The 21164-nt window shown below is 38.7% G+C and overlaps 1 protein-coding gene across 14 annotated transcripts in view; it reads left to right on the top strand.

Moving 5' to 3' along the window:
• Nucleotides 1–21164, top strand: part of nrxn2a (neurexin 2a) — a 342233-nt gene that overhangs the window by 129240 nt on the left and 191829 nt on the right. For all 14 annotated transcript variants that reach the window (XM_034311208.2, XM_026938618.3, XM_053240211.1 and 11 more), the window contains 3 exons: nucleotides 3000–3301; nucleotides 13230–13391; nucleotides 18361–18787. In XM_034311208.2, the coding sequence (XP_034167099.2) occupies nucleotides 3000–3301; nucleotides 13230–13391; nucleotides 18361–18787 (891 nt within the window). The remainder of the gene's footprint in view (nucleotides 1–2999; nucleotides 3302–13229; nucleotides 13392–18360; nucleotides 18788–21164) is intronic.

Below are 21164 nucleotides of genomic sequence, written 5' to 3'. Positions count from 1 at the left end.
CTTTGATCAAGTTGTTGGATAGCTACATGCCATAGCAAAATGGACATACATTTATTAAATTCGGTTTGTTTCTCCTTTTTTCACTTTTGGTGGTAAGCAGACTTTAAAATGCTACAACTTTATCACTGGATAAAGCAGAAAAACACTTTCCTCAGCCTCAGCTACTTCACTCAAGTTCATAAATGGTCTCAACTAGAGATGTTAGTGGGACTGTTTTCATAATCCTGCTTGATCATTTATATATATTTTTTGTTTGTATTTGTCAGCAGTATTTTCTTACGAATTTAGTTGGTTCTGTTTCCCAAAATATAGAAAAACTAGTAGCTTAATTTAAACCATTGTGAAACTGACCAGGCAGTTACTAAGGATGCTGTAAGTGCATTGTGCAGCGTGACACTTTCATGTTAATGACGTGGTCTTTGTTTGTCCCGCAATCTTCATATCTGCCCATTCACACCCATGAAAGTATAAACCTGCTCGTTGACTTTTTTGTTGCACCCTGGGATCCAGGAGTATATGTGAAAGGCATGAAAGCAGCTTAAACACTGAATATATGACACAATTAATTTGATTGACGCTTTTGGGAAGAATTATCAAATAGTATCAGCACACACCCAGATTTAGTCTGTTATATTTGGCAGATTTACCATTGACATTACCATTTTTCTTCATACAATGGCTATATAAACAAAGCTCTTGAGTTCCTAAATTAGCATCTATATTGCATATCCCAGCTCTGCTTGCTTCTTTCTGCTGATGTTGTTTCAGGTGTATGAACATTACAAAGTGTGTTTCTGTTTGGAATCTTTTTTTAAACTCACAACACAGCTATTTGGGGCTTTTTTAGGGAGCTATTAATTTTTGGCTCTAAACCTGCTGCACATTTCAATTAGCCTTTCCGTTGGTAATGTGTTTGTTTTTCTCCAGCTATTTCACAGGTTTTTTTTTTTTAATTTAGTGTTGCTCTTTCAAAATAAAAAGCAGGTTTAGTACAGTGATACTGTTTACTTGTCTGTTTACTAGGTTTACTAGGTTTGTATTTTAGCGTCCAAAGAAGCAAGTGCTCTGGCTGTCATATTCAAGAGACGGCACATTGTTAAAGTAAATACACTTTTTCTGGACCAAATGCATCTTGTCAAAGTTTGGATAATATCTGTCTAGTTACTTTGTCCAAATTGGTGACTCTTCTGTCTTATTCTTTTGCACATTTGCCAGACGAAGCAGTGGGTAGGAGTTATTGTACACCTCTTGACACCTCTGTGCCAAATTAGAGCAGAACCCCTTTTATTTGGCCCATTTTCAAGCTAAACTTAACCAGAGTTGGCTCTCTGTCAAGGCTTAAAAGCAGACAAGATGTACTTTTCCTGCACTCTTTCACTTTAAGGAACTGTGTGGATAAGATAAAAATGAAGGGTCTACTTTTTTTTTCTCAACATGGCTTCTCAGTTCTTACATTCTAAACCTTCATAAAACACAAAAGGGATGTGCATGTGCCATTTATATAATATATTTTTTTTTGTTTTTGTTTGTTTGTTTGTTTTGAGCTCCAGCTGTTGTGGAACCAGTTCTTGATGTTTATTCTGTACTCAGTGATGCTTTGATAAGTCACTGCATGGTGAAGATATCTGGTTGTTCGATTTATGCACAGTCTTTTATTTTATTTCTTAACTGATGGTGTGAATTTTGAGTTCTCCAGTTAACATCATGCTCGACTAGATAAATGTGACATGAACACTATTTATGGTTATTGGCTGCTGGTTATACACTTACAAGAGTCACAGACTGCATCATCATGTACAATTCATCTATAACTTAAATGAGAAGCTCATGCTGATATATTACAGGATGCTGTAATTAACCAGTACACATGTACAGCTCAGGTCAGGAAAAGTGTTCTGACATTAGACTGGTTCAGGTCTAGATTCTGTTCTGGATGAAAGTTTGCTCTCAGTTACAGACACATAATCTTAGGCTCAGAGCCTAAAAATCACTACCTCAGGTTTTAACAAAACCTTAAAAGACTAACTACAAGGTGCTTGTTTAAAGCACTGTTGTTAGCAAGTGTTCAGCTGAGACATGCATATTGAATTCAATATACAGTAAATGTCTAACAGTTTACTTTCTCCCAGAGTTTTACACTGTTGTAGCATCACCTAAACAAAACATCCATTGTGCTTCAGTCAGTCAATCAATCAGTCAATCAATCAATCAATCCGTCCATCTGCCCGCCTGTCTGTCTGTCTATAAGCAAAGTTAATTGGTTATAGAGAGCAGTTACAGTATAGTTGTGTATATAGTATTGTTACATTGCAGTTGAGCATGATGTTCCTTAATGACCTAAACTCTTACATTTTTTAAGCTTTTTAACCACATTTCAAGCCTCTCAAAACTAAAACAACTCACATGGTGTGTCACTGCCCACAAATCAAGCATACAGTCCTCACATTCATTTTTTCATTCATTGATTGATTCATATTCAGTAACTGGTTAAGGCTACAGTGGATCCGAAGCCTGTCCCGGGAACATTGGACACAAGCCAGGAATACATGCTGGATGGGATACGAATCCATCACAGGACACAAGCTGCACAGTCAAGCTTTTTATGACATGTTCACTATCAACACGTGTGGTTATATGGCATCTGACTGGAAGCACTTATTATTTACGTCGAGTGTCAGTGCGTGTATGTCGTCTGCATGATGAATGAACACTATTTAGTGCTGAAGATGTATGTTTTTTAGCAATGCATATTTGATATGAAGTGAGTTATGTGATGCATAAATCCATCATTGTTTCTGCTTTTAATACTAGAACTAGTGGCTATTGTGATCATACATATGCAGTGTGTATACACATATATTTCCCCTGCTTTGACTGTGAGAGAATCTTTGACAATGTGTTATGGAGAAGAAATAACAGCAGCAGAGGGATAAGAGACAAACTCATCATTGTTTCCTTTCCCTCCTTCTCTCTCTCTCTGTCTCTCTCTCTTGGTGAAGGGCGAGCCGAGTCAGTGGCCACGTTCAAGGGCAGCGAGTTCTTCAGCTACAACCTTTCCCAGACGCCCATCCAGAGCAGCTCGGACGATATCACGCTATCGTTCCGTACGGTCCAGCGCAACGGCCTGCTTCTGCACACAGGAAAGGGGGCTGATTATGTCAACCTGTCGCTGAAGAGTGGCGCTGTGTGCCTCGTCATCAACCTGGGCTCGGGCGCCTTTGAAGCCCTGGTGGAGCCATCCGAGGGCAAGTTTAATGACAACGTCTGGCACGCCGTGCGCATCGCCCGCAACCTGCGCCAGGTAGAATTAAGCTAGGGAATGTTGCAGCATCTCACAATCTCACACAGTTGCCTATAGCATTTGCATAATGTTTTTGGCAAGCAAGTTAGCTAGCTTACTAGCAACCAAGATGGACGCTAACAGTGATCTTCTGCAGTGTTTACTACAGACAAAAATGTAAACGAGAGCAATGTTGCATATTGAAAATTCACACACACTCACACACACACACACACAGTATATGTAGACATATTTATACTAGTCAATCAGGGGAGGGACTCGTCATTGGTTTATGTTATAAATAATCAACATAGACCAATAAAGATAGCCAGATGTAGCCAAGAATGCAAGATGCTAGCTAAGTGAAAGAGAAAATCATCAGCTTTATGCTAGACTTGGAAGCCATACTCCTAGTTTTTGCCACAGAATCTGGTAAAATTTGTTGTTATACGTGGCCATGAACCATCTACTTTCACAAGAAGAAGCCATTTGATTCACACTGACCACAGAATATTTCCCATAGTCCGTTGTCAAACATATGAGATTATCTTGTTTACTTGCCATTTTCATTCCAGTGACCATACCTTTCTCTGAAAAGCTACCTGTGTTGTTCAAAATGTTTTCCTTTTCAAATACACTTTTGAAAGTGCATATATAAGGAAGTGTGGAGAAACCAATCAAGATCCTGAAGCTCGTGCCAGAAAAGTGTAGAGCATCTGAAGCTGAGATATCTCAGACTTGGAAAATAGCAGCATATCAATACACACATTTGGAATACTAATCTAGCTATATTAAAAAATCTTAGCAATGGCACATGGCAAGGTCTGTGAAGACAGAGGGAGGATATCTGGTTTAGAATTCCATTTGTGTCACTATCTAGATATTTGGGCACTTTTCAAGCATGAAAAGTTGAGTGACAGGTGATCTTAATCTGGCAAAAAGTAATAAATCAAATATATTTATTTGGTCCTCCATATTAGTCTTTAGTTTTTCATCTCCAGTCTTCCCACCTCAGTCATTCCTGTTTTGGAAGGAGAAGCAAACTCCAAATTACCACAATGACAGCAGCAGGAATCGGGATAGAGAGCAGGATTCAGAGCTGCGTGGAGTTTACAGGCATAGCTGCACACACAGTTGTTTCCAACATTTATCACCATCCATGTTCAAACTTCCAATGCAGTGCAGCTGTTGTCCACAGTAGGTTGCCTTTTGCACAGACAGTACAAGCACGCATATGTGTGTGTATGTGTTGCCGGATGCTCATGGCTGGAGCTGCGTTGTGTGTGATAGAGATGGACCGCGTGAGGTCTTGGTTTAATTGGGATCAGATGGCCTCGCAGGTGCTCCAGTTCAGCAAGACTACAGGCTGTTTTGGATGGCGTCCACCTAATAGCACGAGCCCATGGAGGCTTGGGGGTAAAGGAGGTAATAGCTAATGCTGCTCTATGAAACTGCCTCCGTTTATGGAACAACATGAGAAGCAGCATAAAGACTTCATCTGGCATGTTCAGCAGTATGTTCATGTAAATGTTTGTGTTGTTAGAACTCTGAAGCATTCCTTCTCTCAATCTATATGTGAGCAGCAAAGACAGAGAGCTGTCAGTCACTTTAAAGGAGCTAGGCTTTTGCAAAATAATGAAAGCTAGCCAAGTGGATGAGTGACACACATTATGATTAAGTAAAACATCAAGGATTCTTTGGGTAGTTAAGGGCTTTAAATGTAGACTTCAAGAGCAGAACTTGCCCCATTGTGACCCAAAAAAGTAGTGGACAAAGCTGTTCATAAGTGCCTTTTTTAAAATCTGCTATTTGTTGCCCCTGAGAAAATTTGAACTGTGGTTGCTTTTTTAAAGGTAAATTGCGATCAGAGAAAAACTTATCACACAAACTAGGGATTCATTGGTATCAACTTTTCCAGATTGAGTACCAGTGCATGTTTTTGGTACTTATCAATCGATAAGATACGATACCAAAATCAGTACCGTAGTTAGTATTAAGCAATCGATTTTTTTTATTTAGCTCTGTTTATATTTCTCCAGTATAAACAGTGACCATGAAAAGTGTGCACATGCATGTTCATTCCCTTAGGCTACTAGACTCTTTATAGTGTTAGCTTGCTGATTTAAAATAAAGTGCATTAGATAGCTTCATTAGTTATCTTAGATCAAGTAGAGCTGTAAGTAAAGATAATTTCATTGTTTTTATTGATAGTGCTGATCATCAGGGACAACATACTGGGTAAGGGCTGTTAGTTTCACTCACCTAGTGTTGTCTGTAGACATATTTTCTCACCTAGCTAATGTTTGCTGCAGTGTTGTCTGCTGTTGTGCGCTGCTAGCAATGAACTCCTTTTATTTGTGATATTAGATATACTGTATGTTTTAGGTTATTTGTTTAAGGTTTGCATTCTGTTTTGCATTGCCATCAGTAATCATGAAATACAATTTCGTGTCTACTGTCATTAGCACAACATCGTACACTAGGCTTATGTCACATATTATCATGCGGTATCAAATGTTGGTATTGGAGAAGTTTTTACATTGAGCATGGTATTACCAGTATCGGTAAAGATGTGTTCCTAGTGGTTGCACTTTCGGCTGTGTGTGTGTGTGTCTGCGTGTGTGTGTGTGTACGTGTGTACGCATTTATTTCAATCCCAGCTAAAAGTGGTTGAATATGATTGAAGTGGCTTCATGCATGTTCAGCATGTGCCTCTGTTTTATGTCTGTGATTGCTGAAGAATAATCCTGTAAATATGCTCAAATTACGCATGCAAATATAGCCATTTGCATTCAGTCAGCCTTCTATTTAGCGCTGGGGGGTGGAGGGTAGTAGTTACTCTTGTTCATTTAGCCTAACCTAGGAAGAAAAACACTCAATAACCACCTTGATAAAGATTTTTTTGTTTGATGGAGGCCTGTGCTGCACTAATTTTCCAAGAACCATTTGCCTTGATTGAATGTTTTGAGCCTGATCATTATTAGTCATCGACTATATGATGGAGCACAGCCCCAAGTAGTCTGTCACACGCCCGTGCTGATTAGCCTCCCATCTGATTGTTGTAACCTTTAGTTTGAGTCACTTACAGAGCTGGAGTATTTTGCACATCTGATAATGGCTAGTAACATTTCGCTGTTTTCGCTTGCGCGCAGTGACGCTACAGCATTTTCCTGACCTGAGTGGTGTCAAGCTGACATTTCCTTATGACTGTGTGTGCTGATTGTTTCTTTTGTTTTACTCAGTTACCAAAAACAGCTGCAGAATGTTTTAGTGCCTCTGACATTTCTCCAAGACACTGCACGCCATCGCTGCTCTTGCCTGCTTCTCCATCTCGACCCTCCTGCCCTTCCTCTCACCATTTCACTGTCAATGATTCATTTAACTACCTTTCTTTCTTTTTTTTCCCTGCAAACTCGAAAGCCTATAAGAGGTGGATTTGTCTTTGTTTATCTTGTGCTAATGTCCTTTTAACATTAATCCCTTTGTGGAATGTGAATCATTTTGACATTGTCCAGAAATAGAAAAAAATTAGCCTATTAATAAAACTGATATCTAATCTACCAGAAGACGAAGAAATGATTTATTAGTGAAATTATATGGATGATCATGATTAAGTGTTATTACATTAAGTGTTATTACTTTTTTGTCATTTTAGGGAAGTTTTTATATGATTTATAATTGTGCTATCTTTTTTTTTTTTTTGAAGCACACAGGAGTTGGACTCCTCATGGTAAACAAACTGCACTGTGTGGTAGATCTCTAATTGTCTGACATTCTAATTGTCTGCTTCGGTTTAGCTCTTTTGTTTATTAAACCTCTTTTTGCTTTTTATGTGCAAAAACAACAAAAAAAACCGAGAAGAGACGAGATAAAATCGGCTTCATTTTGAAAGATCATTTTTCTGGCATCTGCTCTTTTTGAAATATCATTCATGATCATCAATGGCTACAAATGATTAGTCCTTCAGAAATGTTTCTTTTTAATACATAGCATTTTTAATCACACGGCATATGGCTGGAATTTGATAGAGTGAACCTAGGAATTTATTTAAAGAGTATCAGAAGTACCATCAGCTAGTTATTCTGTCAAACATAATTAGAGATAATGCTTGTAGAGAAAATTAAATTCTAAAATTCTGCACTTTGGGCAGAACTCCTTTAGCTACACAATGCAAAGATGTGCTTAGTACAGAACACACACCTATTTATTTGCAGATTTGCTGTGATATGTGTATGATCCTCTCTCAGAGTCCCGCCGTCCCTCTCATGTCCCACATCAGTGCTGTTCTAGAATCTTATGTCGCCTTTAAATTCAGCGATGCCACATACAAATATCACTAAACTACAGGTGTAATAATGTTGTATTGTATCATTCAGTGCAAGGCTCTCGATTTGATATGTTTGATATATGATTTTTTTTTCTCCCCAGAGCTAATACTCTTGCATAATAGAGTACTAGCCTACTAGCCGGCACTAATACCTTTTCATCTGCGCCAACATCATATAGACAAGAAGCGAAGACACTCTCTCTCTCCCTCTCTCTCCCTCTCTCTCTCTCTCTCTCTCTCTCTCTCTCTTTCTTTCTCCTGTTTTATGACAGCATTTCCCAGCTGATTCAATCCATGTTAAAGAAAATCACCATGGCGATGATGTTCATAGCTGTAGATATGAGACTCTACTCAGTTTAGGAAAACGAAGGATTCCAAACATGCTTTAGCTACAAAGAGAGCTGTGTGACTTCGAGACATGCCCCTTTCTGAGTCACAGCAGAGTCAGGGTTGCCAGGGTTGTGGATTTTAGAACAAATTGGGATCATTTTGAAACAAGGTTACAAAGACTGAGAAAAGAATGAGAAAAAGAAAAGTCCCCTTTTCACAATTGCAGAATTTTTTTGCCAGACGCTGGGAAATTTTTCGGAGACCTGGCAACCCTGCACTCCAGCAAAAGCTTGGCCAGCGCGCTGTTTAGTTAGCGAAGATTCATTTTGTTACATTCTACAGATTGCACAGCTTTTATTTTGTTATACACTGCTAAGAGTTTTAATTGTTCTTTTATGATGTTGATTGTTTTAATTAATTGAAATGGAATCCTAAGGCACATTTTCAGGCAAATTTTGCTTCATCGTATTGAAACAACACTGTATCATATCATCAAATTTGAATTTTGTCTATCATTACACCCATATAATACACTGTACGGTGTAGCATTAAACAGTTCAATTTTCCCCTTCACTTATATATAGTGTTTTCATGCATTATGTTCCTGTTTCAAAGATGATTCTGGTATAAGAAGAGACAAAAGAGTGGGAGACTTTCATCTTCTGAATGGATAGTGAGCCAACGCAACACTGCACGTCCTTTTAGAGTTCAGATTAAAGCTAACATTTCTGTTGTATTTCACAATATGAATGTTGAATCTTCTCGGCTTCATGAATGTGAGAAACGCTTGAAATACCGCTGATACAACCAAGCTTACACTAAATACCATTCATATTAACCCTGTACCATTCACGATTGAAAAGGTGAAGCATACGGCTTTACATGTCTAATATTACACGGTTCAGTGGATTGATGTATTAGGAGGAGGTGGATTATGAGTGGTAATGATGGTTAATGTAGAAAAGAGGTCTGTTTAAAGAAGGTTGTGATCTACATGAATTAAATCATTTATTCTTTTTCTGCCCAAATTAGCTCTGATTTGCTGCATAAATCCACACTAGAAGCACATGGACTAACATGTCTTTGAGTTAAGCGTATAAAAAAGTTAGAGAACTACTTTAGAGCAGCTAAAGCTGGTGGAAGATAAAAAAAGAAAAAGACAACCTCTTTCTCTTTATTATTCTCTTTGTGTGGCTTGGCACATCTCTCAGTGGTTTACCTTGCTTGCTCTATTTATTGCTTGCTTTGTCCATTTATTGGTTTTATATTTTCATTATGGATGCGTGGGTTCACTTCCAACCATGGCTCAGGTCATTTTAGCTAAGTTTGAGTAGAGCTGGGCAATATGAAAATAGGACAAACGTCACAATAAATAACATAAAAATGTGATTTTATTTGATTATCATGCACATTATAACTATGGCCTTTCAAAATAGATTGCTTAAGCCTGTGTTCACACTAGCATACTCTAGCAAATTGGCTCATGTGGCTTGCATTGTTGCTTGTCGCATCCACGTCGCTACTGAATTCTCAAATCTGATTGGTCAGAGTGGGTTGATTCATTTTCTATAACTGCAGCTCTGTCAATAGTGCCAGCTATAATTCAAATCACAGGTTTATGTTAATGCTACATTAGCGTGCTTTATTTGCGGAGATGTTTATGGAAGGAGTCTCCAGTGTCTTTGTAATGCTCAGTCATTTTTCTGCCGCAGGAAAGTCTTCAGGATGAAGGAGAACTTTGCACTTTGTGGTTTTTCTGAAACATGACGAACTGCGTTTTTTTGTCTTATTAACTTTCCAGAGAGTTTGAGCAAAGAATGACTTTATAGCTTTATAGCCGCAATAGTGTAAGTGATAACAGGAACTAACTTGTCTCGTGGATGTTTCACAACATTAAATGTAATTATATATGGATTAAAAAGTATGATGTGTCATTCAATAATAAATTAAAAATTGTTAGCATTGGCAAATTGCTGCAGTATAGTAAAAAGAAACACTTTGGGACATGCTGCTATAGGAAAATAATCAAAATAGTCCATGGGGTGGCCGCATCACACCACCCTGTTGTTGAATGTTTTCCTATAACAGGAGCATGTTTTATTCCTTACATAAGAGATGGTAATAGCGACTTTGTTCACATAATCGTGTTACCTTTGTTTAGCCTTAGCTTCAGACTCTCTCTCTGCCCACGACTTACAGAGCATGCGATATTGTCTATACACTTTTCAGGCCACAAGCTTCAGGATCTTGAACGTTGCACTCTGATTGGTTCTCCACACTCCACTCATGCAGACTTCTGTTTAAGCACTGTCACACAATGAGCTTTTCAAAGCAAGGTATTGTCACTGGAATGAAAAGCATACACCACGTTATATCTCAATCATATCAAGTTTTGTTTGACACAGTAAACATGGCTGATTGACACTGCAAACAACCAACCATGTTTACTGTGTCACTCAAACATGACCGAGAACTGCCTGTGAAAACATGTTTCATGACCACAGAACATGTGGCCTTGTTTAGTGACAGACTCTCTAACGAAAGCCAGGTGACGTTTTTCTTCAAGTGCCCAGTTTCTGTGCATACTGTGCTTGGCCTTCTGCTGTGGTCTTCTGTTTTTGTAGCCCATCCACTTCAAGGTACAACGTGTTGTTTATCCTGAGATGCTTTTCTGCTCACCACGGTTGTAAAGAGTGGTTATTTACATTACTGTAGCCCTCTGGTCAGCTCGAACCAGTCTACTGATTTTCTTCTGACTTCTCTCATCAACAAGGCATTTTCAGCCACAGAACTGACACTCACTGGATGTTTTTTGTTTTTCGCTCCATTCTGTGGAAACTCTAGAGACTGTTGATCCCAGGAGATGAATAGTTTCTGAAATACTTAAACCAGTCCAGCAGCCATGCCACAGTCAAAGTCACTGAGGTCACATTTTTCCTCATTCTAATGTTTCATGTGAACATTAACTGAATCTCTTGACCTATAACTGCATGATTTTATGCATTGCACATTGATGTGTATATATATATATATATATATATATATATATATATATATATATATATATATAAAATTAATTTGCACCTTCAGTTTCTGTTCTTAACCCATTGTCATGAGCGAGGTGCTAAGCTCAAGTACTGTGAGATGCGGCTGTTTATACTGCTGTGATTTTCTGTCTTGTCCCTGTTGCACAGTGTCTTTCTCTTCTGGACATTTGTGCATATTATGGGCTTTATTTTCAGGACTGAGCGAGTCAGTGATGAATTTGTGGCATTTGTGTCATGTCAGCATGTCTGAGCCAGTGGTTTGTCCTTTTTGGAGGTCACTAATGCCATCTGGATGTGGTTCTCTCTTAGCTTGTCACAATCTAGTACAGGTAAGCTAATTTGCACAGAGATTTGGAAGACAGATACTTCACGTCCTTGAGATTTTTATTCCAATTTCCAAAGTTATTTACAGATCTATCCAGCAAACAAGTCGTATTAATGAAAAGAAGTGTGACAGATGTCTTTGGCTCCGATTCAAGATCCAAGTTGGCCCATTTACAGTTCTAAAATTGTTTTCTTGTCTCCTCCAGGATGAAACAGGCTTTACAATGTCTGTTCTACCAAAACATTTTGTCCATCCACTGATAGAACAATCTGGAACCTGAGGTCCATGACGTCTTACCCATCATGCATGTCTCCTATAATTAACCACTATGACTCTTAGCATGGTGCTGAACTATTTTTGTTCAAAACGTTTTCTGCCAAAATTAAAATAAAATGGGAAAAGATCTTAACAGACCAACACTAACACAAATACATCATCTTTGTTATATACTAACAACCAATTTGCTGTCTCATCTTCTCTTTTTCTTCTAATATAGTCACCTTACATCACTTGCTGACTCACTCAATACATATTTATAGATATCTTTTACACCTACCTCTCCTCCTAAACACTAACTACTGAACACTAACTAGCCTGCACACATTAACCCACCTTCATGCAAAATTGCACAGCAACAGCAGACATTAAAATGGATTCCCCCTTATATGGAATGGGAAACAGGAAATGGGTTACGATTCCTATTGTTGAAGTTGTTACTTATTCAAAGACTTTTTCTGTGTCTCAACATTTTCTCTCTATTCCTCATTCTTTCTTTTTTGTCCCTCTCATTCTTTCTCTCGGTCAATAATTCTTTTTTTATATTTTTTTCTATCTCTCTCTTCCTCCCTGTCTGTTTTTCTCAATATATCCATGTGTCCTGCTTGCATTTCTCTTTCTCATGCCTCTGTTGCCTCTTTCTTTTTCCTCTATTTCTATCTCTAATGTCTCTCTGTATTACTCTCTCTTTTCTATTTCTACTTCTATTTTCTACTTCTATTTCTCGACTTCTTTTTCTCCCCGGCTGTCTGTCTCTCGGCCTGTCGTGCTCATTCTGCTATATTTCTCGTTCCATTTCTTTATTCATCTTTGCATCTTTTTGTTTTGCTATGTCTCTGTTTCTCGATTTCATTTCATTTTTTTTCTATTTCACTCTCTGTTACAGTATTTCTCTTTGTCATTCTGTCTCTTTCTCCATCTATATTTTTATCCATCTCTATTCCTTTCTCCCACATATTTCTATTTCTCTCTATTTCTCAAATTGTCTCTCTCTGTCTGTCTGTCTATCTCTCAATTCTTTGTCAATATTTCCTTTCCTCTCTCTTTCTTCATCTATATTTATATCCATCTCTACTTCTCTTTTGCTATTTGTCTCTCTGTTTCTTTTTTCTCTCCATCTTAATTCTCTGTAACTATTCTCTTTATTCCCCTCTCTATTAGTACCAATCTTTATTTCTCTTTCTTATGTCCTTCTGTTTCTCTTTCTGTTTCTCTCTTTGTTTTCCATTGTTTGTTTCTCTTTCTCTATTTCTCTCTCTGTCTCTTTTTACACCACCTTAATTCTCTGCCACAATTTCCTTTCTCTTTATAACCATCTCTGTATTTCTCTTTCTATTTATCTCCGTCTCTATTTCTTTTCCCACATCTTTCTATTTCTCTCTCTCTGTCTCTTTTTTATCTTAAATCATTAAATCATTGTCACCATTTCTTTTTCTCTCTGTCATGGTCTCTCTTCGTGTACTTCTTTATGCCTTTCTCTATATATTTCTTTCTCCATTTATTTCTCCCTATCTCTATCTCTATCTCTTTGCCTCTATTTCTCTCTGTCTCTATTTCTCTCTATCTCTCTATCTCTGTATTTCTCTTTTATCTAATTCTCTCTCTCTGTCTCTTTCTCCGCTCTGACCTTTTCCACACACTCAGGTCACTATATCTGTGGATGGGCTGTTGACGACCACAGGTTACACCCAGGAGGACTACACCATGCTGGGTTCAGATGACTTCTTCTATGTGGGAGGCAGTCCAAACACGGCCGACCTACCCGGCTCTCCGGTCAGCAACAACTTCATGGGCTGCCTCAAAGACGTGAGTACGGCCTCGGCTTCAGTCAGCAAACCTACTGTCAAGTGGCTGCAGCAATAACCAGTAATCATACGGAAATAATATAATCATACTGTAATGTACAGTCAGGTCCATAAGTATTTGGACAGTGACACAATTTTCTTAATTTTGCCTCTGTACGCCACCACAATGGATTTGAAATGAAGCAATCAAGATGTGATTGAAGTGTCAATTTCAGCTTTAATTCAAGGGGTTTAACAAAAATATTGCATTAACCGTTTATGAATTGCAGCCATTTTTTGCAAAGTCCCTCCATTTTCACAGGCTCAAAAGTAATTGGACATCAGCAACTGGAATGATAAGCAGTTTCACGGCCAGGTGTGGCCTGTTTCCTTGATATTTCGTGACAAATAAAAGAGTTAAAAGATCTGGAGTTTATTCCAAATGAACTCACACTGTGCGGTCCAAGGAAGTGTCGATGCAAGTGAAGGAGGCCATCATTAGGCTGAAAAAAAGCAGATAGCAGCGATAGCAGAACCTTTAGGACTGGCCAAATCAACAATTTGGTACATTCCTAAAAAGAAGGTATGCACTGGCAATCTCAGCAACACCGAAAGGCCCGGAAGACCATGATCTCTCTCTGTCTCTTTCTAATAATTCAATTCAATTCAACAAGCTTTATTGGCATGACCATATACATGTACAGTATTGCCAAAGCATTACAGGAACTAGAAGAACTGTTATTAATAACAAACAAATTAGTTATAACATTGAGAATAGAAATTAAGCGTGAATAAAAATATTTGCAATCTTAAAGAAGTAAACAAAATAAATGAATAAATAAAAAACAGAAGACAAGCAGGGCTGTGTGTGTGTGTGTGTTTGGGTGGGGTTTCTCTAATAACTATTTATTATAATTCATTCAAATAAATCTAATCTTACTACACTACTTTATATCCATGTATGATTTAGAGTGGGCAGAATTCTTGATCTAATGTATATATAATAACTAACGAAAAATAACCATTATTTTTATCCTTTCAGTCAAATTTTTCACAAACATCAATAACAGCTTTAACTTGTCAATGCTGGCAAGTGACCATGGTATAAGCAGGATAATCCACGGCTAGGTGTGCATTACATGATTTTAATGCACTCTGCGGAGGCAACCACCCTCTGCTTCGGTTCTTTGCTTCCATGTCGTGCGTTAGCCATGCATAGACATGGATTATCCCTTATACATAGTGGGCATATCACCCAGGCCTACTTTAACAGTACTAAATGTGTGGATAAATCTGGCCTCATTTAAACAGCTTGCTCCTCTTTTAACTTTGGCCCTGAAACTTAGCCAGCTGGTCTGCGCCTCATTACGGAAGAGTGAGTCAAGGAAGCATATGTGAGAAAGACAGCGATTTGGAAAGTGTCTAAACTCCAGGCCATAAAGGATAATACTCAACAAGCTTACACTGATAAGCTTAGTATTTCACCTCCCATCCATCCTTACCCTCTGTTCCTTTATCTGCCCTTTTCCCATTTTCCTTCGTTCCGAGCACTATTTGTCTGCTCCCGAGCGTGTCCCTTATTTATGTCATGTCCATACCGTTGAAGTTTCAGCTTTACTTTCCTGACAGCCAAATTAAAAATTGATTTCCTCTGGAGATTCCAGTTTGACTGGGCTGAGCCCTTCGTCTCTGTCTCGTTGACCCCCAGGCTGTATTAATCACTCCTCAATTCTAACCACTCAACCATAAAGCCCATACTATAGCCCTGTTTATCTCCAGCCATATAAGCAGAGCTTCAGCACAGATAAAGACATTAACCCATTTTTTTTACACTGGAAGTCTACAAATGGGTAGAAATGTAAAAAAAAAAACAAAAAAAAAAACAAATGTGCAGATGAAGGACTGGATAACTATTAGTACCCTTTAAAAAAAAAAAAGGATCAACGAGTGATATTTTGAGCTTAAAGATATGGATAACATGCAGTGAGTGACAGCAGGACATAGGTGCATAAACTCAACATGTGTTTTATTAAAGGCAGGCTGCACTAAATAAGGAATAACACACGACAGACTGTGCGGTTATTAATTTTGTATAATCCCATGATCTGGAGTGTGTTATTCCACTTATAACACAGCTATTTGCCAACAATGTTTATCATTGAATGATATGTCACATGTCTTAACAGTTTAGAGTTAGATTTAATGTTGTGGAACATGCACGAGAAAATTTAGTTCCTCTTATTGCTTACGCTATAGCAACGATAAACAGACTTTCCCTCACTAGCCTCTCCTATCTCTCTCTCAATAACGCAGCTGATCGTTTTACTATTGGGTAGAACCCCAGTGACAGGGCAAGGGCGGAGACAGAACTAGAACAGAAACAAGAGCACATAGTAAATGTAAACAAAAACATACAACATGAGCTTAAAACAGAATGGCATGCTCGGAACCAAACCAGACTCTGAGAGGAGCATTTTTTTATATATATAAAATGTTTCAAGCATTTTCCAATACAATTTAAAAATGACTTAGAATTTATATCTGGTGAAGTCTCCTCTGAAGAGATTAAAAGCACTGCTTCCCTTCCTGTAATGTCTAACATGCTACAGACATTTGGACATTCTCTATTATTCTTAGATTAAAATTCTTAGGAATAGGGTTCAAATCCAGAAACTAATGAGCCCAGGGCACGACATTACTTTTGTGTTCCAGCAACCATTTTTTTAGTTGATTTAGATGGATGTTTGTGGTCATTATCTTGTTGAAAGATCCATTATAACCTTGTGACAGTGACAACCAGATTTTTATTTTTTTTTTGAGAAATTAACAATATCAATTTTGAAACATGGTTTTGAAAAGTGTCAATCATTCTTGAGTTGTTTGTGTTTGTTCTTACTTTAAGCTTCTAACACAGTTTGGCTGATTGGTTTAGGCTGTGTCCATTTGGGATTGGCAGCTTTAACATGCCTTTTAAGACACAGACGAGTTGCCGGGCTTTGTGAAGCCACCGCTTGTAATTGCATTTTCTCATGTTCTCTCTCCTTGAGCTGGCACCTTTTATTTGGCTCCTACCTCTGCTTTTATTCTTCTGTCACGGGCACTGACAGGTAATGTGGCTAGCTTGTGTTATTTTCAGAGACACTCAAGTTCACACCCCGCAACAAAACGTCAGTCTTCATCTTAGAACAGAGGCTGGTGTGAAAATGAAAAGCATGTTATTACTTAACAGGCTGAGGCTTTTCTCTCACCTGGCCAAAGAAATAGGACATAGACTTGAGAGAAACATCACTGACGCCACTGCTAGCACGCAGCTCGTAGTGGGGCAGTTAGATCCAGGACCCACATGAGTAGTATAATCTTAAATGTGAACATAGGATTATTTCATATTCTACCATCCTAGTCTGTTGTTTAACTCTTTTTTAAATAATACACAGAGGGGATGGAGTATGTCTTAGTTGTTCACTACAAAGTTTATTTTTTGTGTTCATTTTGTTTTAGTTTTGTTTACAGTTTTGTACCAAAAATGTGTAAAAGTTTCCAGCAGTCTCAAGTCTTTACCAGTTGACACAGATCATTTTTTGTAAGTGTTTACAGTTAAAAAAATAAGTAAATAAATGAATCCACCCACTCCGCAAACATTTTTACTCACTTTTCCATATGTATTGAAAACATAAAAACAAACATATCACAGGTTAATATGCTGGTTTCAGGCTAACTAGAAAGAACACTTTCTAGCTAATAAAATATTTTGATGTCACGTTTTTGGACATCACACTTAAGGTTTTGTAATCAAACACTATATATAAAGCATGGGCATTTCTAGGATTTGAAAACATCCAGGACTTGTAAGTGAGTCTGTTGTATATTTTTGGCGGAATTTATTTTTACATTTTAACATCTAAAAGCACATGCCAAACAGAGCACATAACTGTACGTTGACAGTTTACAACATGCGTAGTGTACATCTCAGTGACATCACATTTGTTCGCTAATTGAGAACATATTGGTACAGCATAATTTTTTTGTGATCATCTGCTACTTTCAGCCATCCTTGAGTATACTATTGATTTATTTAATTTCTGCACTCTTCCCATGTGAAGAGAAGATTCAACCTTTTTTAACTTGCTGTTTAGCTGGAACCATATGGCTGACTACAGTCAGCTACCAAAGTGATTCAAAATGATGTTGTACTGACGTATTCCCAATTAGAAAACAAGCTACATGAGATGAGACATAGCTGCTGTTGCTGAGTCATGATTTTCACAGCTTGTGCCGGCTATGGCTAAATGTATGTGTGCTGTCTGGGCATTTTCAAGCATTTCTGATCACTATTCAGAACTTAAACAAAACCTGGTCTTATTCATTTATGACATTAATATAGGTCATCCTTTATTACTTTTGTTCATGTTTTATCCAGTCCTTGAGAGTCACTAACATCTGTCCAGTAACTTGATTGTAAACTTAAGTCCAGCAAGTGTTCTTATTTTTAGATTGCATTTCCATAAAATATGTATACCATGGTATATTCCATTACCACCAGAATTTAATAAATATTGTGATATAAAAAGTTTGGCTATTGTCCACCACATTGTATAGTTCATAACACATTATAAGCAAGGAGAACAATGATCCTATGATGTGCCTATCCAGCTAGCTTCTTCATACAGTATTCATTGCCAGGGTTCTTTTATTGAAAAAACCATAAGGTGTTCAATGACAATAAAACAGGATCCATCGCCGGGGGGGAAGTCCTGCTTTGTATTCTTGTGCAGATGTGGCTGCTATGTTTATGTAATTTACTCATGCGTGTGGGCACTTAAGGAGGAACTGAGTATTTACTGAGTGTGAACACCGGCCCCTCAGGCATATATCAGCCAAAATTTGTCTTTAACATTGGGTAGCCTGCTACAAAATATCTACATCCTGTCAGTGTGGATGCGCATAGACTGTAAATAGGACTCTCTTTTCCTGTCCCATTTTTTCTCCTCCAGGTGGTCTATACCAATAACGAGTTTAGGCTGGAGCTCTCTCGGCTGGCTGAATTGCGAGACCCAAAAGTGGCCCTACATGGTGAACTGACCTTCCGCTGTGAGGATGTGGCTGCCCTTGATCCTATCAGCTTCGATACATCTGCTGCCTACGTCAGCCTCCCTCACTGGACCGGCAAGAAAACTGGATCAATCTCCTTTGACTTCCGCACCACAGAATCCAGCGGCCTTCTGCTGTTCAGCCACGGGCACATGCAAGGTTCACGCGAGCACCGACCCAGGGTTGACTTTTTTGCCATGGAACTGCTGGACGGCTTCCTGTACCTCCTCATGGACATGGGCTCAGGCAGCATTAAGTTAAAGGCCAGCAGCAAGAAGGTGAACGACGGCGAGTGGTGTCATGTGGACTTCCAGCGAGAGGGACGCAAAGGTAAGACACAACACTGGACACAGAGAACGCAACCTGCAGCTCAGTAATGAACTGAACATTTCTAGATGTAGTATGACTACATAATTATGGCTAAAATTATTATTATTCACATTTATTCAGGTTTCTAGAATACCCAGGGTCAAAAAAACAGTTCTACTTCTTTTTGCTCTGGACTGTCAGGGCAGTTTTCTTAGAAACTAGTATAGTATTCTTGTTTGCTTCAATAGCAATAGCATACCCATCACCTTGTGACTGTGACCCCACATGCTTAGCCTATAATAGGTCCCCATTACAGCATGCTCATGCTCTTTACCATTCTCATCTTGTCGAGGAGTAGAGGAAGTGGATTCAAGAAGCTGAGTATAGCGCCCTAATCCTCAGATTTTGCTAATCTTGTTATTGCTGTTGTTAAATCTGCACTGTCAGATAGTGTTGATGCACGCTGTGGATGACGGTAATTGTAATATTTGACTTATTACAATTTCTGCCATAATTGACTGTATCACGGAACAAGACATGTGGCCTATTGTTTGAGTTGGCCTGTAGCAGCATTTGTGCTGCAGGCTCAGAGTAACTAATCTTATTACCCTAACAAGTCTATAAACTTAACTTGAGTCTGTTCAGTGAATTGGATTAATTGATTGGGTTCAGTTAAATGATTTGTTCAGGCTTAAATATGCAGCCGGACCATGCAGCCAACACTACTGTTGCACATACTGAAACACTGGATATCGCCAGCTGGGATCGAAAGTATCACTGAAGTGCAAGACAGTGTCCAATATTTGCTCCCTGAGTCTTTTGCTAACAAAACTTATCTAGCCACCACACTATTCCTGCAAATCTGGGTTTCAAAAGCCCCAACAATGGCTGGATCACCACACAGCCCAGACCAATAAAAATGGTTAGTGTCGGATCAGAGTGTGACCAGCCATCCGGGGCATGTTTAATCGAACATACTATCACATCATACAAAGCTTTGTTGACCACCAAGGCATGTGACCCTCATCAACTATCTATAATGACTGCATTTGTACAGTCACTACTACAGAAAAGACAATAGAGATATGTAAATTGGCCAGTATCCATCGGCAGGTACTTTTCAAGATATGGGAGAGAATCCACCTCATACTGGAACTAAGAGGCCTAAATGTCCTCTCAATCCAAGTCCCATTCCATCCACTATGTATATCAGATGTGATGCCAGTGAACAGTGAACAAACATGACTGGCTGTGACCATAGATCTGAAATATGCATCTGCACATTTCCATTGCTGTGGTATACAGCAAATTAGTGGAGTGATGTATCCTTTCCTTTGGGTTATCCATGGCACCAAGTGTGTGGGTGTCCCCTGCAACAGAGTAAAAGACCCCATTATACTGGCCAATTTGCCAATAGTCTGATATCTTGTAAGTGCCCATTCTCTATCTTTATGCTCACTTTTTATGCTATTTTTTTTGCTGGAAAGTGGAAGGTTTTCTCACTATGAGCAAAACACTGGGCATAAACCTCATATGTTACACCATGAACAGTGTTTTAGAGTTAGAAATATCTCTTTCTGGGTCTACCCTAAAGGTGAACATGGGACAGACAGTTTGCTACTGGGTGCACATAAACTAGTCAAATCTTTTCATAAAGGTGTGGAAATGTATCTGAGTTTCACATGATACAGTGATCCCACAGTGGTATCTGGACTTAGTGCGATGTGCCATATGAACCAGTGCAAGATTGGGCTAAAATGTAAGACTTGTAATGACTTTTTTATTTTTTTGGCCCTCGCTATGGCCAAATGAATCTGTGAATTGAATTTGTTATCACTCACATGCAGTGTATGCATTGGGGACCAGAGTTCAAACGTGTCACACTGTGACTGAGACTAGGATTCCTCCCAAAGATACTAATGCCATGATATTTTAAAATACCTATCAAACCTGTCTGCTCTTGCAAATGAGAATGTTCCCAGACTAGCCCTGTGTCCAGTAAGGGCTCTCAAGCGTTATGTGAAAGTGACGGCCAGCTGGTGGGCCAACTGTTTGTGCTTTGGGGAGCACCATAATGAGCCTTCCCTGTTTAACCCATTGGTTAAAGGAAGAGGTTGTGCATGCATACTTAAACACAGGTCAAAAGGTGCCTTCTACTATTAAATGCTATTCAACTTGTAGTATGGATAACTCCTGGGATGCACTTGTGCATATGTGCATAGCGGCAACATGGAGCTCACCGTCTCAATTTGCCATATTGTACAGACTGACTGTTGCTTCATTGCAGCCGATGTGCTCTGTATTTTTGGGTGATCCTCAAACTCAATAGTATACAGCCCCAAGACGATTCTTATTCTCAATATCAGAATGAGCATGTGAGTGATTTTTATCCTCAGTT

Source organism: Pangasianodon hypophthalmus, chromosome 15 (genome assembly GCF_027358585.1).
Source record: "Pangasianodon hypophthalmus isolate fPanHyp1 chromosome 15, fPanHyp1.pri, whole genome shotgun sequence".
NCBI classification, from domain to species: domain Eukaryota; kingdom Metazoa; phylum Chordata; class Actinopteri; order Siluriformes; family Pangasiidae; genus Pangasianodon; species Pangasianodon hypophthalmus.
This window is presented reverse-complemented; position numbering and strand designations above follow the sequence as displayed.